This window comes from Furipterus horrens, unplaced genomic scaffold, assembly GCF_987537825.1.
Source record: "Furipterus horrens unplaced genomic scaffold, mFurHor1.1.pri manual_scaffold_13, whole genome shotgun sequence".
In the NCBI taxonomy this organism is placed as follows: Eukaryota; Metazoa; Chordata; class Mammalia; order Chiroptera; family Furipteridae; genus Furipterus; species Furipterus horrens.
The window spans coordinates 43,647,939-43,666,399 of NW_028327183.1; the positions used below are offsets into that span (position 1 = coordinate 43,647,939).

An 18,461-nucleotide genomic window follows, 5' to 3' on the forward strand; every position below is an offset into this window, starting at 1 on the left:
CGGGGTCTAGCGAGGTGGGCGGGACCTCTCCCCGCCCCGCCCCCGACGCTGAGTTCAGTGACAGCCCCCAGGCAGCCCGCACTCGCAGCCTCCTTCCCCCCGAGCGGAGCTGCGGGGCCGGCCGGGCCGGGGCAGACCCCGGGAACCCGGACGCGGCCGCCCGCGCCCGCGGGCGGGGGGGATCGCTAGGGGGGTACCGGCCGCAAGGGCAGCCACCATGGAGTTCCGCCAGGAGGAGTTTCGGAAGCTAGCGGGCCGCACCCTCGGGAGGCTGCACCGGTGAGTGGGGTGGGGGTCCTGGGCGGGGGTCTGAGGAGGGCGCTCCTTCACACCTGGGCGAAGACCGTTAGGCGGACCGGCGATGATACCAGTGGATGGGGTGGGGGTCCACCCATATGCCCAGGTTTCTCCCTCTGCCTCCGACGGCACCGCTCTCCCTGGTTCGATCGTGCTCATCATCTCGTTTAATTTTCTTCGCTCCACCCCACTCCAGGTTCTGCCCTTTTCTCTGGGACTGTGTGCCCCTCTCTCTGGGTCTCTGAAGCCCTGTCCCACTTCTGGGACGCTTCACCTATCTTCTCTCGGCGTCCTTTCTCCGGACCTCTGTACCCCTTTCTCTGGGTCTCTATTCCCTTTATCTCTGAGTCTCTGTCCTCTCTCCGATTCTCTGGCCACTGCTCTCACTAGATCTCTATCAACCCCTCTCTCTGGGTCTCTGTCCCCCTTTCTGGGGGTCTCTGACTCTCTCCTTTGGGGTCTCTGTCCTCTCTCTTTGGGCTTTTATCCCTCTGCCCTGGGTCTCTTCATCACTCTGTCTTTCTCAGTTTCCGTTACTCCATGCGTTTAATCTAAAGCTAAAGCGGATTGGGCCCATTGGTTCTTGTCCTTGAGGAGAGTTAAGCTGGGAGGAGGAAGCCAGGGTGTCCTGGGTCTCTGGCGGAGAAAGGAATTGCAGGTCAAAAATTAGGCCTCCCGAAGGATGTAAGCTAGAGCTAAGAGGGACTTCCAGGGAGATGACCCCAGTGACCTGGGTGTCCTCAGGGCAGTCTGAACACCTCCCTCCGGTCTTTCACCCCCAACCCCAGTCTTGGCTGCAAGTCAGAGAAATTACTCATCTTCGAAGAGGCCTAAAAATACCTGGCCACAGTGCAGGGCGGAGATAGCCTGGTCAGTTCCCTCAGACCCTGTCTCCAAGGCCCACAGCCCTGACCCCAACTTTAGTTGACCCTTCGTCCATCTCACTAGGCCATGCAAGTCCTTCTCTAAGTCTAACACTAGTCCTGCTTGCTGCAGTTCACCTCCTAGCTCCACCGTTATCCCACCCTCTCGTAACAGGAGAGATGGAAATAAGGCAGGACAGGAGGGAGGGAGCAGGAGGATGGCACAGTGGTGGGGAAGCTGAGATAACATCACTCCTGCTCTTCCCAATCTCCCAGCCCCTCCCCACCCTTTTTCTCACCTCCTTTCACGAATGTCTCAAAATACATCAGTGATAAGTCAGGAGACAGAGAGAGATGTGCTAACGAAGGGGGCTGGGGTGGGGGTGCAGTGCAGGAGGGATGTGTTCCTTAGGCCCCCTCCCTTAGTCTCTGGTTCTCCGCTTCTCATCTGGGTCTGGGTTTCTCCTGGTCTGCCTGTGCCTTGCCCTCACCTCTGGGAGCTGCCTCCCAGGCCCTTAGAAACCCCAGAGCTCATAGCCCACACCAGGACAGTCACCAAGGAGGTTGAGTGGAGAAGAGTATTGCCTCTGAATCCTGGGGTTCACTGTCATGGTGGGAGACAGGTGGCGACTCTGCAGTGGACACCACACCCTGATTCCACTTAATCCTCTAGGTCCAGCTGGGGAAACTGAGGCTCAGTGTGAGAAGAGAGAGAAATTGGTGGGTGAGCAGAAGTGCCATCCTTCAAACCCAGGTCAGCCCCTCCCCAACCTGGGGCGGAGGCTGCAGATTTTCCTCGAGATGAGTGATGCTAGAGTGGGTGGAGAACTCCCTCAGACCAGGAAACAGACGGTAAACTAGGCGACTTGGGACAAGGACATGGAGGGAGGGAGAATGGAGGGGCCAAAGCGCCTCCTCTCGGAGTGCCAGGCCTCAGGCAGGGCAATGCTGGTCCCAGGAGGTGATCAGGCCCCATCATTCTTCTGGTGGGTGACCTTGGACATGCTATGTTCATTCCCCGAGCCTCACTTTCCTTAGTCGTACAATGGGAAGAGAAGAGAGACAAAAAGGGACATGAGGGGACAGAGATCTGGGAGACGGGACAGAGAACCCAAGAGAAGCAGTGACAGAGATGCAGAGATCGAGATGCTTTTATTTTGGCTGACTGCGGGCTGCAATCACATCTTGAGTTTCAGGGTCAAATAGCATCTGATATCGACCTAGGCCAAAGTCTACTCTCATTGGCTGACAATGTTCTGATGGGAGGGGGAATCCCTACCACCCCGTACTAGTCATTCTGGGGGCTTCCATCCTTCTCTCTCTGTCTCTCTGTTCCTCTGTCTCAGGGTCTCATTCCTCATCCCTCTGGGTTCAGTCCACTCCCCCACTCTGCCCCCCCATCCTGTTTCTTAAGGTTTCTCCCCCTCCTTAAATTTCTAGGATGGGGAGGGTGATTGTGTTCTCTCATCTCTTCCACCGCCTCCTCCCAGACCGTCTGGCTGTTCTTTCCTCCCCCGTCCCAGTCTCCCTCGCTTCCATCTGTTCTAGCCCCTTCCTGGGATCCAGCCCGATCCTCTGGCTGCTTCCCTGCCTAGAAAGGAACTGCACCTCACAAATCACGTCCCCAGCCTGTCTCCTTGGTCTCCCAGCCTCTTCATCTTTCAATGCTCTGGGTCTCTGTATCTATGTCCTCTCTCCCAGGTTTCTATCCCCTGTCTTTGGATCTCTGTCCCCTCCCTCTCTGGTCACTGTCCTGTTGCCCCTTCTTCTGGGGTCTCTGCCCCTACCTTATCCTTTCCTGTTTCTCTGGGTCTCTGTCCCCTTCTCTCTGGATTTTTCTATTCCTTCTGTATCTCTGACCCCCTTTCTTGGCCTCTGCCCCCTCTCCACCCCCACCCTCCTTTTGGGTCTTTCCACACCTCTGGACACCTCTCCCTGCAGTCTCTCTCGGGATTTGAGGTGGCCGGGCCCTCCAAGTATCCTATCCGTCATCACAGACTCAATCCCTGATCCAGAATGGGCGGGGGCGAGAGCCTCGCTGGGGACTGAGCCAATCCCCCTACCAGGGCCATCTGTCCCTTGCCAGGACACCACCCGCCAGTCCTCCTCCCTACCCCCTAGGCTGACAGCCTGAACTCAATGTTCCCCAGGGATGCCCTGCTGGGCTGCTGGATTCCAGGGCCCTGGAATTCTCCCCACCCCCAGACCCTAGAAATGGGCTTCTGGTGGCTGACGGGAATCAGCTGATGTCAGCCCCACACCTGGGGCCTGGAAGCAGGGAAGGGCATGCCGTAGGGGGCAAGGGAGGAGGGGCGCTGGTATATATAGCAGACGTGGCTGAGAAGCATCTGTTCTTTTGACACCTTTGCTGAAGCATCTCCTTAGCACCTTTTGCTTGCTCAAATAGACTCATATCTGAGGGAGGGGGCTAGAGAGAGTCTCTGGGCCTTGGGGTGGGGGCTGGGAGCACAGGCTTTTGGATTGCAAAAGGTAGTGTGGGGTCTAAAACCCCTGAGTTGAGAGATGACAGGGTTGGGAGAGAAGGGAATTGGGGACCTCGAAACCGAAGTCGGGGCGGGGCAGGAGGAGGCTCGAGACTGGGGGTCCAGATTTCTAGACCCTGTGGAGAGAAGGGGCTGGCTCTTGGGGAAGGAAGGAGGGAATACGGGCTTAGGTAGAATCCTGGGTCTTTTTCAAGCAGGAGGTTTTGCCCTGGACTCCTGTGTCACAGGGAGGAGGGGGCTGGGGCCCTGGACGTCCCGAGTCTTTGACTCTTGCTGCTCCGCAGCCTGCTGGAGAAGCGGCAGGAAGGTGCAGAGACTCTGGAGCTGAGCGCTGACGGGCGCCCCGTCACGACGCAGACGCGGGACCCGCCGGTGGTGGACTGCACCTGCTTCGGCCTCCCTCGCCGCTACATTATCGCCATCATGAGCGGTCTGGGATTCTGCATCAGCTTTGGCATCCGCTGCAACCTGGGCGTGGCCATCGTCTCCATGGTCAACAACAGCACGACCCATCGCGGGGGCCACCTGGTGGTGCAGGTAGCTCAGGGTCGAAGCCGCGGTACTGCCACGCCCCGATGACGTCACATTCGACCGGGCGCAACTCCAGGCCACGCCCTTCAAACCAAAGTCTGAATGGCCCCGCCCATCTGCACCGCCCCCTCAACCCAGCCAGCACCTCCGGGGCTTTTCATTCCTAAGCCCCGCCCCTATTGATTTCAGGTCCCTAATTTAAAAATATAGACTCTGCCCCAGAATTAGGCTCCCTAAGTGTTGCTCCTTCTCCATTTTGGGCCTCCTAGCCACTTTTGCTCCACCTGTGCACTACACCTGTCCCGTTGTCACATCTACTTTATCCCAGTCCCATCACAGGCTCCCCACTGAATTTTAATCCCTGTTTTTCTGAAGTTCCGCTGTGGCTAAATCCTGCTTCGTCTGCTCTGGCTGTTCCCTAAATCCCGCCTCACATCAGATTTTTTCTATTTTTTAAAAAAGATTTTATTTATTTTTAGAGAGAGGGGAAGGGAGGGAGAAAGAGGGAGAGAAACATGGACGTGCAAGAGGAACACTGATCAGGATCGGTTCCCTCTCACACACCCCCAACCGGGGACCCGGCCCGCATCACAGGCGTGTGTCCCGACGGAGAATCAAATCTGCGACTCTTCTGTATGCAGGCCAGCTCTCGATCCACTGAACCACACCAGCCAGAGCTCTCCCTAATTAAAAAGTCTTTTTTTTTTAAATTGATTTTCGAGAGAGAGAAAGACAGACAGAGAGAGACAGAGAAACATTGAGCTGTTGTTTCACTTATTTATGCATTGATTGGTTGATTTTTGTATGTGTCCTGACCCGGGATAGAACCCACAATCTTGACATCTCGATGACACTAACTAGGGACACTAACCTGGCCACGGTCTCTCCCTATTTTAATTTCAGTGTGGGCCGTGCCTCTCTCTATCTTAGAAAACAAAGTTCTGATCAGGACTGTGGCCTACCGCGCCTCTAGCTCCCTTCCAATCAGATCCGCTTCGTTAGCTACTTCTTGTCCCTGACTAAAACTCATCCAAGTTACTCCTCAAATTGTTCCTAAGTTTGTTACAAGTAGAGAAAGAATTCCCACCCCGTATATGGGCCCCTAGATATTCAGAGAAGGGGCATTGGAGCAGGAAACAGGCAGAGTGAGGCGTCTAGGCAGCAACAGACCATGTTGCTAAGATAGTACTGGCCCTAGCAACGTGGAGAAACCTAGTCTGGGACGGACCGAGGGATGGCTTGAGCTCTGATTGGCAGGGGTTTGGGCGAGGATCCTTGTTGCTGATTGGCCAAGGGACTAAGTTTGTGGGTGCTGATTGGTGGAGGGGCAGAGCTTGAGGCTGATGTGCTTTTTGGCCCACAGAAAGCTCAATTCAACTGGGATCCAGAGACTGTTGGCCTCATACACGGCTCCTTTTTCTGGGGCTACATTGTCACCCAAATTCCCGGGGGATTTATCTGCCAAAAATTCGCAGCCAACAGGTACGGGGGCGGGGGTAATCTTAAAGTGGGCGGGGACTACAGTTGCGTGGGTGGAGACAGTGAGGCCGGGTATTTGAGGGCTGACTCTGGGGGAAATGGGAGGGGCCTGGGGCGGGGTCTTAGAGAAAGGCGGGGCTTATGATTGTGGAAGGTTGGAGTCACAGAGGAGGTGGGCCCTGGGGTTCTGGGAAACCGGGTTCTCTTGTGGACAAGAAAGAGCAGAATCCTTGGCATGGTGGGAGAGCTGAACCCCTTTCTTGGACCACGAACTTTTTCTACCAGGGTCTTCGGCTTTGCTATTGTTGCTACATCCACTCTAAACATGTTGATCCCCTCGGCTGCCCGAGTCCACTATGGCTGTGTCATCTTCGTGAGGATCCTGCAGGGGTTGGTAGAGGTAAAGCCCCGCCTCACACGACCCCGCCCCTGTCTCACTCCACCTCTTTTCTGACTTCGGCTTTCTTCTCCTTAGGGGGTCACGTATCCCGCCTGCCACGGGATCTGGAGCAAATGGGCCCCTCCCTTAGAGCGGAGTCGCCTGGCGACCACAGCCTTTTGCGGTGAGAGGAAGGGTCTGGGATCTAGATTTGTGGGTCTGAGAGCAGAGAGGGTTGGACACCTGGACCGGTGTATCTGTCGGAGGCGGGGCTGTGACTTCTGTGTTTCGGGAAGACGGGGGCTGGGGGCCCGCACTCCTGGATCGTGAGAGTAGACAGGCCTTTGCTCTCTCCCGCGTTATTCCCTTAGGTTCCTACGCCGGGGCCGTGGTCGCGATGCCTCTCGCCGGGGTCCTGGTGCAGTACTCGGGATGGAGCTCTGTGTTCTACGTCTACGGTGAGGGGCCCAGAAGCCTGGGTCCGGGTGACTTTGGGGCGGAGCGAGGCTGGTGGTCACCTCGCTTTCATCCCCCTGCTGACCCCCTCAGGCAGCTTCGGGATCTTCTGGTACCTGTTCTGGCTGATCGTCTCTTATGAGTCCCCCGCGCTGCACCCTAGCATTTCGGAGGAGGAGCGCAAGTACATCGAAGAAGCCATCGGCGAGAGCGCCAAACTCATGAACCCCGTCACGGTCTGGGCTCAGGCCTGCGGGGCGGGGGCGCTGTGGGGCGAGGAGAGATATCCAGGCGGGGAGGCAGGGGAAGAGGGGGCTTCGAACCCTCATGGCGTGTAGATCGTCGTGGGTTCCAGTAGACTCAGAGGAGACTGGACGGGAAAGTCCAGTGGGCGGGGCCAGAACCTAGGAGGGGGAGGACCACTTAGCACGTGCTGAGGACAGGCCTAGGTTGCCAGGTGGGCGGCAACCACTCTGGGGCGTGGTTAAACCAGCAGAGGCGGGATTAAACATGGGGGTTTTGCCTAGACCTTGGGGTGGGTGAGGCTAGATTTAGGAGTCGCAATTGAATCGAAAGAGATTCCTGGGCCCAGTTATGGGTCCCCGAGGATCATCGTCGAGTCCGGACACATGCGAAACGGAGGGGCCACTGTACAGTCAGGAGCCCGTCATCCCTGAAGTATCAGTAAGGCGAGGGTGCCAGGGTCCCCACAATAGCTGGTGTCCCTGGGTACCTGGAGGTTTTAGTGAAGTCGAGAAACCAGGGTGTCTGTGGGACTCTAGTGAGGTCCCTAAAGGGACACGGAGAGCGCCTGGCCCTGGTTTCTGTCTTAGCGTCCCCTCGTCTCGCCCCACACAGAAGTTTAACACACCCTGGCGGCGCTTCTTCACGTCCATGCCCGTCTACGCCATCATCGTGGCCAACTTCTGCCGCAGCTGGACGTTCTACCTGCTCCTTATTTCCCAGCCTGCCTACTTCGAAGAAGTGTTCGGCTTCGAGATCAGCAAGGTTGGGTCCGGGAGGGGAGGGCAGGGGGCGCAGCGGTGTTGAGGGAGGAGTGAGGCCTGGGTCCCAAGGGGTTGGAATGAGGGACAGGGAGGGGCCAATGGTGCAGGAACCGGGTGGAGACGCCCGGCGGGAGGCCCCTGAACCCCTGCGCTGTCCTTCCACCGAGCGCAGGTGGGCCTGGTGTCAGCGTTGCCCCACTTGGTCATGACCATCATCGTGCCCATCGGCGGCCAGATCGCTGACTTCCTGAGGAGCCGCCATATCATGTCCACCACCAACGTGCGCAAATTGATGAACTGCGGGGGTGAGTGGGGCGGAGCCTAGACCTGGTCTGGGACAGCCTGTGTAGGCAGAGCGCGGCGGGGCGCATCCAGGGGGCGGGGCCGCGGGAGAATGGTGTGGAGTCAGAGGGAGGGGTCAGTGTCCAGGGGTGTGTGTCCAAAAAGGCGCAGTCGGGTGAAGCTGGGCCTGGATGGAGCAGAATCTCAGGTGGCAGTCTTAGGCGTTGGGGCAAGGGGTGGCGTTTGTGTGAGTCCCCAGGTGGAGCCGCGGCGAGATCTAGTTGGGTCTGGAAGAGCCGGGCCTACACGGGACAGGGCCGAGTGGGTGATGAGTGGGGAACCTGGAGAGACAGGGGTCTGGGCGGTGTACTGCCTAAGGAGTGTAGACAGAGACAGAAGGCCTGAAGCTGCACGGGTGAAGCTGGAACCCTGCGTCTTCAGAGTGGCCTAGTCAGGGGGTGGGGCCATGGAGGGCCCAGCTGGGGCGCTGGAGCCTGCGCAGGCAGGTGGTCCAGGGGCTTAGGGCTGGCGCTGGTAGAATGAGGGGCAAAGCCAGGGACAGGCGTGCAAGGCGAGATTAGGTCTGGAGAGACGGTGAGATGAGGCTGGAGCTCAGAAGAGGGGGCCCTCCACAGGCTTTGGCATGGAAGCCACTCTGCTGCTGGTGGTCGGCTACTCGCACTCCAAGGGCGTGGCCATCTCCTTCCTGGTCCTCGCCGTGGGCTTCAGCGGCTTCGCCATCTCTGGTGAGAACCGGGAATCCGCAGCTTGTGCAAATCAGGGCAGCGTTGTGGGAACCTCCTGGCTCGGGAAGGGGACCTCCCAGCCACGCCGAAGGTGGACTAGAAAAAGCCCCAGGGAGGGGGGAGGTAGGAGAGGGAGAAGGGGCGGAGGAGGAGTCACTGGAGGGAGATTCAGGTGTGACGCCTCCTGGCTCATCTTGCCAGGGTTCAATGTGAACCACCTGGACATCGCCCCGCGCTATGCCAGCATCCTCATGGGCATCTCCAATGGCGTGGGCACCTTGTCGGGCATGGTGTGCCCCATCATCGTGGGCGCCATGACCAAGCACAAGGTCGGTGCACGCGCCCTGGCCCACTCGCTCTCCCCTTCTGCGCATGGTACCTCCCTGAGGCGGGGCACGCTCCCTGGGCTCCATCCCTGCCCCTCTAGGTGCCTTTCAGCTTCTCTCTGGATCCGTCTCCCTTTCTCCGGGTCTCCCTTCCGCCTCTCAGGCTCTCTCTTCACCTTCTCTTTCTCTGGGCTCTGACCGACCCCACCTCCCTTTTGCCCCCACACAGACTCGGGAGGAGTGGCAATACGTATTCCTAATCGCCTCGCTGGTGCACTATGGGGGTGTTATCTTCTACGGAATCTTTGCTTCTGGAGAGAAGCAGCCGTGGGCAGAGCCTGAGGAGATGAGCGAGGAGAAGTGCGGCTTTGTGGGCCATGACCAGCTGGCTGGCAGTGATGAAAGCGAAATGGAGGATGAAGCTGAGCCCCCTGGGGCACCCCCTGCTCCCCCTCCCTCCTATGGGGCCACACACAGCACAATTCAGCCCCCAAGACCCCCACCCCCTGTCCGGGACTACTGACCTCGTGCCTCCCACTGAATGGCAGTTTCCAGGACCTCCATTCCACACATCTCGGGCCCAGGTGGCAGTGTCAAGGATCCCTAGTCCTCTGTCCTGCCTCAGGCCTAAGAAGCACTCTCCCTTGTTCCTAGTGCTGTCAGATCCTCTCCCTTTCCCATTGCCTCTCAGGGGTAGTGAAGCTGCAGACTGACAGTTTCAAGGATACCCAAGTTCCCCTAAAGGCTCCCTTCTCCACTTGTTCTGCCTCAGTGGTTTCAAATCTCTCCTTTCAGGGTTTTATTTGAATGGACAGTTCAATCTCTCACTTTCTCTCTTGTGGTTTTGAGGCCCCTCCCCCTTTTCCTTTAACCCCAGGGACCCTGAGATTACTCAGCCCCCCTTCTCCCTTCAGAAAAACTCAAGGCCTTCCTCTAGAAGTTTCAAATCTCTCCTAACTGTATTCTGCGTTTTCCAGATTGGTTTCATCAATCACCCATCCCCACCGTTTCAGAGATTGATTCTCACCAGCGTTTCTGAGGGAAATGGCAGTTTCAAGACACCTTCCCCAACCTCGTCCCTCCTCCCTCCACCAGCAGGTTGTGCTGAAACACCACATTCCCCAGGATCTTTCACCTAGCTTAGCACAATTTCCAGGGAAACAACCAAAACGGCAGGCATATCAGTAGGCCTCACTCCACCCCTACGCACATTTTCTGACACAGTTTTCAGGTCTACATAGTGGCTGCTCAAGTTCATTAATGGATCGAGGCCACCACCATTGAACTTCCCCATGGTGGTTTCGACATGTCCCTCTTGCCCCCAGCTCCTTGCACTTTATTCTCCTGGGTGGTTTCGAACTACCCTCATTTTCTCAGTGGCCATTTGTTGCGTCCCTCAGGGGTTAATGACTCAAAGTCTGGGAGGCTGCCCCCTCTCAGACACCTCTCTTCCGGCTTAGAATTTGGGGGGACATGTAGAATATGGGGAACATATGAAGTCACAGAATCCCAGAAAGGGAACGGGGCTGGGGCAAGGGGTGTTTTTCCCGGGGGCAGGGTGTGTCTTTGTGTCTCTGTGTCTGTGACTGTAAATCCTGCCCCACCCACTCCCAATAAAACGCTTTGGTGTACACACCTCGCTGCCATCCTTGGCTCAGTGGCCATGGGAGTCACAGGTGTTTCAGCCCCCAGTCCCCTCCTTCCTCAGACCCAGGACTCCCAGTTCTCAGCCCTCGCCTCCTGCAGACCCGGTAAATATTCTAGTTCCCCAGCCACCCGCCTCCTTCCGGAGTGAGGCCAGAGAGGGTGTCTGCTGGAGGGAGCACGTGATTTATTCGGCTTCAGCCGGTGTTATCCGGTCACAGCGAAAGCATCTCTATGTGGGACTCTGTCTGAGAGTACCGCTATGCAGCAAAGCATGCCAGGAGGGCAGGGTCTGTGGGTCCTTCCGGGAATGGCGCAGGTCTGGCGGGACCCAGCGGGGCTCACGCAAAATTGTTGCGGAGCGTGGCGGGGCAGAGAGGCTCCAGGCGCTGGGGGCGGCCCCCGCGGGGCGGCGGGGGCAGCTTGGGCGGCAGCGGAGGAGTGGGCGGCGGCTGCTTGGTGGCGATGTGTGAAGGGACCCAAGCGTCCGGAGCATAAAAGTAAAGATCGTAGGGCTCCTTCCGAGGATCCAAATGCATAACTATGGGAGCAAAGGGGTGAGGTCATCCCCAGGCTGACAAGGGGCCTGTCCTGACTGCTGCACCGCTAGCCGAAGAAGACGCGGGAGAGGAGGCTGACGGTCCTTGGAGCTGGGTTTTCAAATCAAATCAAAGGGCGAGGGCCCTTGAGTAGATAAGGGGGCGTGGCGTCCGCGCATGGGGGCGGGGCCTGAAGTGAAGTGGGCGGGGATTACATTGCTCCTGGAGGGGAAGGGGCAGGGCCTGTTAGGGACCTGTGGGTCCCAGCCTGCAGCCATTCCCACCCAGCTGGCCTGGGGGAGACACTGCATATGTGTGTGAAACTTCTGAGAATTGGGGGACAGGACCTGACCATGGAGGGGTCAAGGCTTCTGTTGACCTTGGACGGGGGAACCTGTACTTCTTGGCGGGTATTGCCCTGAAGGGCCAGGAGAAACTAGGTTAAGAAGAGGGGCAGGCAGTTCAGGGCGGGGCGCTGTAAGGGAGGCTCACCCGGCTCATCGCCGTCGTTCGGAAGCCGGTGATGTGCAAAGGGCCGGCGTCGAGCGCCCCGGCGGTAGAGACACCACAGCAGCAGCAAAATGCCGATCAGCAGCCCGGTCCCGGCGAAGAAGAGGCACAGGGCCCCGCCTGCCGCGCCACGGGGGCGCCCCACCACTGTCACCCCTGAAGGAAGAAGCGGGGGAATGCGCAATCTAAACTCCCAGCTCCCTCCTCCCTCAGGCCCAGGAATCTGGTCCTCACCGGTCTCCTCCACTCGTTCCAACACGATGATAGTGTTGACTCTCTCACTTCGGTTGCGCCGCTGGGGGTCCCGCAGAGTGGCCGGGGCCGGCTGATTGGGGGGCCCCGGAGGAGCAGGAGCATCTGCAAACTGGGATGAGAAAGAAGGGGCATCTGGCCCTTTAGGGTGAGAGTCCAGGGAGGTCTTGGTCTCAACGGTTCCAGGAAAATCTGAAGTGGACAATTTAAGGGAGTTGGGCTGGGTGGCAGTAAGTGTTTCTGGTTCGATATTCAGGGACAATTCATTTAGGGCAGCAGTTTGGTCCTTGAAGGGCGCAGGCGTTTCTGGATGAAGACTGGTGGGAATTTCGGGGTCAGATTCCACGGGGATCTCTGTTGCATCTTGGTAGTGAGTTGTGGGGAGTTTTGATTGGGGAATTTCAGAGGGGCCAGAGTTGTGGGTTACATAGGATTCTGGGAGGGGGGTATTGGCAGGGTCAGGGTCAAGAGTCTGAAGGAAATCAGAGTTTGGGGTTTCAGTGGTGTTGGGGTCATGGGTTTCTGAAGTTCCAGGGTGAAAGATTTTGGTGGGGTCAGGATCAGGGGCTTCTGAGTGTGAAATTTCAGTGGAGTTAAGTTTGGGAACCCCTGGGAATTCTTGGTGTGGAGTTTGGGGAGGGTCAGGGTTTGGGGCCCCAGGAGATTCTGGGTGTGAAGTTTTGAAAGAATTAGATTTGGGGGTCTCAGGGGATTCTGGGTGTGGAATTTCAGTCGGGTCATGCGTGGGAATCTCAGAAGGCTCTGGATGTGTCATTTGGGAGGAGTTAATTGGGGGGGTCTCCAGTGGTTCTGATATGGAGGTGTTGAGTGAGTTAGGTTTGAGGGTCTCAAGAGATTCTGTGTGTGGGGGTTCTCGAAGGTCCGGGTTGGGTGTCTCAGTGGAGCCATGGGGAGAGGGCTCAGGAGGAGCAATCCCAGGGGGTTCTGGTTTAGGATGGTCCCGCGTGGAATTTTCAGAAGCATGAGGGAAGGTTTCGGAGGGGTGGCCCATCCTTTCGAAGTCGGCGCTCACAGTCGGTGAGATGGAAGGTGAGGCCTTGGAACCCAGCTCAGCGAGGAGGAGGAGGAAGAGGAAGAGGATGGGGCTGAAGGGTTTCATTGCTCTGGGAGACGCCAGTAGTTGCGGGGGAAAGGGAAGAAAGAAGTTAAGGCAGAAAGTTGTCCGGGAGTCCCCGCCCACTTCTTAGGCCACGCCCACTCCCCCGGAGGCCTCGCCCTCCGTCCCAGGTGAACCACACCCCCCACGCAGCTTGGCACCAGGGAAAGCAGGAGAACCCTACTGCAAGTGCCTGAAGGCTGGGGCGCTGGCCGCCGTAGCTAAGAGACAATGAGGCGCCGGGCTTCTTGGGAGTCGTAGTTTCCTCACCTGTTTCCCCAAGGGCGTCCTAGAAAAATTGGGAAAAAGTAACACCTCTTGAAGTCCCCAGTTGTCCTCAACTTCAACTTCGGAGGGTGTAGATCTCCGAATGGACAGCGGATCTCTTCCTCTCTGAAGGCCTCCAGGGACACCTTGACTCAACAGTTGTTTATGCTAGAGGAGGATCAGAAGGAACACCTGGGGGCTTCAGGTCTCAATGCCTGGATCCGAGGGAGGAGGGAGACTCCTGGGTCCCGGGCTAGAAGGTTTCTGGGGGGTTAGACTTCCCGTTCCCAGAGGGGTCTACATTCCTGGTTCTTTAGAGAGGAGAACCCTGAAGGTTCAGGTGCCTAGAAATTTGAGGAAGCCAAGCTTGGGGGTGGGGAGTTGGAATACAGAGGAGAAAGGAAATGGGAGGGTTGAACCCTTGGGTTCTGAGTGAAAAGGAGATTGGGAACTCGTAGTCTTGAGTCTTCGGGAGATAAGAATGTAGGGATTCCTTAGCCTGCAGGAGTGTTGTAGGGTCTCTGGTCTCTGTTCATGGAGGATGCAGCTTAGATCTCAGGCTCTCACGGGGTGGTCTGGGGCAGAGATGCTGGGGTCTGTGGTCATGCGGAGGTAGGGGTGGCAGACACCTGGATGGGACAGGGTCATTTGGGGCCCTGGGGTCTCCTACCTGTTTAGTAGGGTCCAAGGTAACAGTGGGTGAGCAGAGCTGGATGCAGAGATCAGTGAATGTTGCAGAACAGCTCCGGGTGGAGCAGCAGGAGGTATGGTCCCAGGGGCGCAGGTGATGCACCTGACCCCCTCCCTGGGGATCTTGGGAGCCTAGCGACAAGCTTGGGCTCTTAAAGGGACAAAGGACATTGTCTCAAGTGGGGAAGGGAGTTAGGGACCCGATTATCTGGTGGAGGGATGTGGCCCAACTAAGCTATTTTCCCTTTGGAAGCAGGGCTGCATCCTATCCCACATCCAGCCCGAGTCCAACTCCTTCGTGCCCTTCTACGTCAAGACACAGGAATCAAGCCCCTCAGCCTCTTTCCCTACGACCAGAAATAGATCCCCCAGCCTCTCCTCCACCAGAATCCAGGAGTCTGTTCCTTGTCTCCTTCATTCCTAAACCAGGAGCCCCGGCCCAGGCCCTGTTCCCCGCCTCTCTGGTGAACTAGGAGTCTTGCCAGATTGCTACTGCCTTTGGGACTTCTCAGCCTCTGCTTACCTCCCCACTGGGTAGAGGGCACCCTCTGAAGAGCCAGGGTGGGTGAGGATTGGGGCTTATCTTCATAACACCCCCAGGCTTCTCCATGAGAAGGGTTAGGCACATCCACAGGGTGGCTCCCAGTCCTGTCTGTCCTTTTTCTCTCTTTGCTGGTGCTCCGACTTTCCTGATTTTTCCTGTCACTTTACCTGCCCTCACACCTCCTGCCACACAGACCCTTTGTCTTCTCTTGCCTTCACCCCTTCCCTGTCTCATACTTTCTCTCTCTGGTTCTCTCCCTCCCCCGGAGTTATCTCTGGGTGTCTCTGTCCAAGGTGGCTGTCCTCCCATTTCCTTCTGTCTGAGACCTCCTTTCCCTCCTCTCTAGCTGGCCCTCTTTGTCAATTTTCTCCCCCCCACCTCGTTCTCTCTTTTCTTTTCTTTCTTCCTCTTTTCTCTTTCCTCGGTCACTGTTTCTGTCCTTCCTTCTCATGGTTACTTCATCTCTTTGTGTCTCTGCTTCTCCCCATTAGTCCCTCCGCTGTGGCTTTTCCAGCGTCTTTCTCTCTGTGTGTGTCTGGCTTCTGCTCTGATGGTCCCTCTGCCAGTCTCTATTTTTATCCCTCTGACACACCCCCTGTGTCCACCTCTCTGTCTGTCTGTCTCTCCCCCTCCCACTTTTCCTCAGGTCCCAGATCCTGGTCCCAATTAGTTGGTTGCCGTCAAGGCAGCAGCAGTGGCCCCCCCTTCTGCTCCTCATTACAGCTGGCGGCTCCTAATGAGCCTGGGGGGAGGCTGACCCCGCGCCCCCAGCCCCCAGCCCCCTGGTCTGCGTCACTGCCCGCTGCGGGGGCTGTGGAAGGGATGCATATAAGGGGGCTGTCAGCCTCACTGCGGGAGCCCACTGTGCGGTAGGGGACCCTGCGATCGGGCTGCGGGGGAAGGGTAAACTCTCCGGTTCCGGGCCAAGACACGAGTCTCCTCGAGCCCTTCCCTGTCTCTCCACAGGTGATGGAGACTCGCCAGGTGCCCAGGAGCTCCCTGGTGCAGCTTCTGCTGCTGCTCCTGCTGCTTGTGCCCTGGGGCGTTGGCACGGCCTCGGGCGTTGCTCTGCCCCCCAGGGGGGTCTTCAGGTAGGTGCGATGCTCGGGGCTCCCGGGAAGGGATGGGGACTCAGAGAGGTGGGTAGAGACCCAAGGAGATAGGGGAACAGAGACTCAGAGAGGGCGACAGAGACCAAGAAAGGACAGAGACTAGGGTGAGGAGAGACGCGGCTGGACAGGGAATCGGCAAGAGAAAGAGAGAGATACAAAAAGATAAATTCTGAGAAAGGCCTCGAGAGACTTAGAAGGAGTCAAAGCAGAAACGGATTCGTTCCTAGAACAAGGATTATTGGGTTCTTGGGGTGTGCCAGGCCGTGCGCTGAGTGCAGAGGCGGGCCAGCGCAGCAGAGTCTCCGAACTCAAGGAGCTCCGAACCTGGCAAACAGAGAGACAGAGACCTACACTGAGAAAGAGGGTCAGAGGGACACCAGTCTCTCCACAGACGGCGCAGTAACAGGGCTCCGAGTTAGACCGCGAGAAAGACGAGTGGCAGCCGGCGAGGGGCCTGGATGCACAGTAACCGCGTCTCTCGGTCTTCCCGCAGCCTCCGCTCCCCCGGACGGGCCTGGGCGGGCCCGGCCACCCCCGTGTCGCGGCGGAGCCTGGCGCTGGCGGACGACGCGGCCTTCCGGGAGCGCGCACGGATGCTGGCCGCCCTGGAGCGCCGCCACTGGCTGAATTCGTACATGCACAAGCTGCTGGTGCTGGACGCGCGCTGAGCGCCCAGCCGCTGGCACGTTAATAAAGACCCTGCTGTGCATCGGGACTGCGCCTCCTTGTGTGTGTGTGTGTGTGTGTGTGTGTAGGCGGGTGGGGAGGGGGGCGGGGGCTGCGCAGCATCGGTCTCACCCCTCAGTCCCCTTTTCTCTCCTTAAAAAAGAAAAAATTCTTCCCTCCATCATTCATGCATACCTCTACCTCTCGATCTCTGCTCTGCCCTCGCCCCCACCCGGCTCTGTCCCCACCTCTCACTCCGTGCCTCTGTCCCCCCGCCCCGGGTCTCTGCTTCCACCCCAACCCTGAGTCTTTGCCCCCTTCTCTGGGTCTCTGTCGCTCTCTAGGTGTCTGTCCTCTTTTCTCTGAGTCTCTGTACTTCTCTCTCTCTCAACTCTCCTGGAAATCTGTATCTCCACTCTACTCTTCTTGCTGCCTCTAAAACGCTTCCTTCCAGTCTTAATCACTCCCCCCGCCCTCTGCCCAACTCCTCCGTGTCTTCATTTTTTTCTTCCTTTGGGTCTCCCTCTCACTTTCTTCTGGCTCTCAGTTTTCTCCAAATTTCACCGTTCCTGCTCCCTTATCCTGACTTCTCTCTGGGCGCAGCAGGAAGATCAGAGACTCTGGTGTGAGATGCACCTGCCACTGAAGACCAGGTTCCCCAAACCTAGCCGTGTGGTATTGGAAAGGGCTTAACCTCTGAGCATCCTTTTCCTCATCTGAGGATTAAACCAGATACACTATGAGAGGACATCAACACAGAATCCAGTATAAAGCAAACGCTTTTTTAAGAAGAGGGTTTCCCCCTTTCTGTCAGCAGCCTCGAGCAGCTTCTTCAGGGGTTTCTCCTAGGAGACCATCGGAGCAGCAGGTTGGGGCAGGCAGAGAAGAGTGGGAAGACCAGGAGTCAGACTTCTGGAAGCACGGGGCGCGGGCGGGGGCAGGGAGACGCCTGGGCTAATGAAAGCAGCCAATCAGAATCAAACCCCCCTTTCGGCCAGCCCTTCAGCCCCGCCCCTCAATGGTGACTATGGCAACCTACTCCTTAGCCCAACGCTGAGGGCTCTGAACCAAAAGCCTTGGGCTCCGCTCCTGCGGACCGCGCTCTGATTGGTAAACGGTAGAGGGTGGAGCTGGGCGCGGCCGCCAGCGGGGAAGGGGGCGGGGCGGGCTCTTGGGATTTGACGAGCTCTCCCATAATTCGCATTTCCGTTAGGCCATGAGGTAGGCCCGTTTCTACGTTATTGAAATACTGAATAACGAATAGCTGTAGTCCTCAAAATCACCCACAATTGGCCAAATTTTACAAATAAAGACACAAGACTGAAAGGAACAATTTCCCCAAGTTGCCAGAGCTAGAAAAGGACAGGAGGATAATTGGAAACCAAAATCTGTGCAACGTTTCCACTACTCTGATGGAAAAACAGAACTAAAGTCTCAGGAGCAGTCACCATATGCCAGGGGCTCTTCTAGGCACTGTTCTGGAGGGTGGTAGCTGAGTCTTGGCCTGTACCCTTCCCATACTCTACCACCTCCCTAGATCTCCATGGCTGTTGCACTCAGACTCCCATTTCCAGACGAAGGGCTCAGCCCTCAGGGCTCCAGCCACCTCTCGGAAGCCAGACACTCACCCCAACACAAATGAACCCCATCTCATGGGTTCCCCATCTTGGGAATGGCTCCACCATCTTCCAGTCACTAGGGCAGGCACTGTCTGTGGTTGTCCATCTTCATCCTCCTCCACAGCCTGTGAGTCCCTGACTCTGTCCTTCCTGCTCTTTCCACCCACATGCCGGCCCAGCTCAGACCTCGTCTTCACCCACCTGGACCACAGCCCCAGCCTTCTCCCCACCTCCTGCCTCAGCTGCTCTCCAGTGTTCATGCCCTCTGCAGGCTCAGAAGGTCTCTTTCCCACTCCGAGTTGATTCTGTGCCTTCTCTGCTCCCAGCCCCTTCTCAGGAACTTAGGAGTCAAGTTCAATCTGGTGTTCAAAACCCTTCACGGACTCATGCACAACCCTGCATTTGAGTTTTCACTACTCTGTGGCCTCAGATCCTTCCATGGCCCCACAAGCTTTTGTTTATTTATTTAATCCTAGCAACATGGTGCTGCCTATGACTCTCCACACACACAGAGACTCCTTCCTACTCCCTGGCCTTCACACATACTTTGTTTCCTCCCTGTGACGTCCTCCTCAGCCCCTGCTCACTATAACCAACCTTAGCCATCTTTCAAGACTAAACACAGATGTCA

At 57.3% G+C, this 18,461-nt stretch overlaps 3 protein-coding genes across 4 annotated transcripts; 2 read left to right on the plus strand and 1 right to left on the minus strand.

Annotated features, from left to right (window-relative positions):
* Positions 1 to 63: 63 nt before the first annotated feature.
* Positions 64 to 10,503, plus strand: SLC17A7 (solute carrier family 17 member 7). Of its 2 annotated transcripts, XM_090260050.1 has the most exons (13): positions 228 to 279; positions 1,834 to 2,012; positions 3,949 to 4,201; positions 5,559 to 5,677; positions 5,960 to 6,074; positions 6,150 to 6,237; positions 6,425 to 6,511; positions 6,603 to 6,745; positions 7,368 to 7,517; positions 7,689 to 7,821; positions 8,434 to 8,544; positions 8,746 to 8,873; positions 9,100 to 10,503. In XM_090260050.1, the coding sequence occupies exons 2-13, from the start codon at positions 1,969 to 1,971 to the stop codon at positions 9,391 to 9,393; spliced, it is 1,665 nt and encodes a 554-aa protein (XP_090116176.1). In that variant the 5' UTR covers positions 228 to 279; positions 1,834 to 1,968; the 3' UTR covers positions 9,394 to 10,503. The 2 variants fall into 2 exon arrangements, with proteins under 2 accessions (XP_090116175.1, XP_090116176.1); XM_090260049.1 differs by lacking the exon at positions 1,834 to 2,012 and having other exon boundaries at positions 64 to 279.
* Positions 10,504 to 10,855: 352 nt separating this feature from the next.
* GFY (golgi associated olfactory signaling regulator) lies at positions 10,856 to 12,935 on the minus strand. Its single transcript, XM_090259088.1, has 3 exons — positions 11,798 to 12,935; positions 11,546 to 11,719; positions 10,856 to 11,055 (listed from the first exon to the last, which is right to left on the minus strand). The coding sequence occupies exons 1-3, from the start codon at positions 12,933 to 12,935 to the stop codon at positions 10,856 to 10,858; spliced, it is 1,512 nt and encodes a 503-aa protein (XP_090115214.1).
* A 2,368-nt stretch (positions 12,936 to 15,303) lies between these two features.
* Positions 15,304 to 16,252, plus strand: PTH2 (parathyroid hormone 2). The gene is made up of 2 exons (XM_090260996.1): positions 15,304 to 15,524; positions 16,039 to 16,252. Exons 1-2 carry the CDS (start codon positions 15,403 to 15,405, stop codon positions 16,211 to 16,213), a joined length of 297 nt encoding a protein of 98 aa, XP_090117122.1. The 5' UTR covers positions 15,304 to 15,402; the 3' UTR covers positions 16,214 to 16,252.
* The last annotated feature ends 2,209 nt before the right edge of the window (positions 16,253 to 18,461 follow it).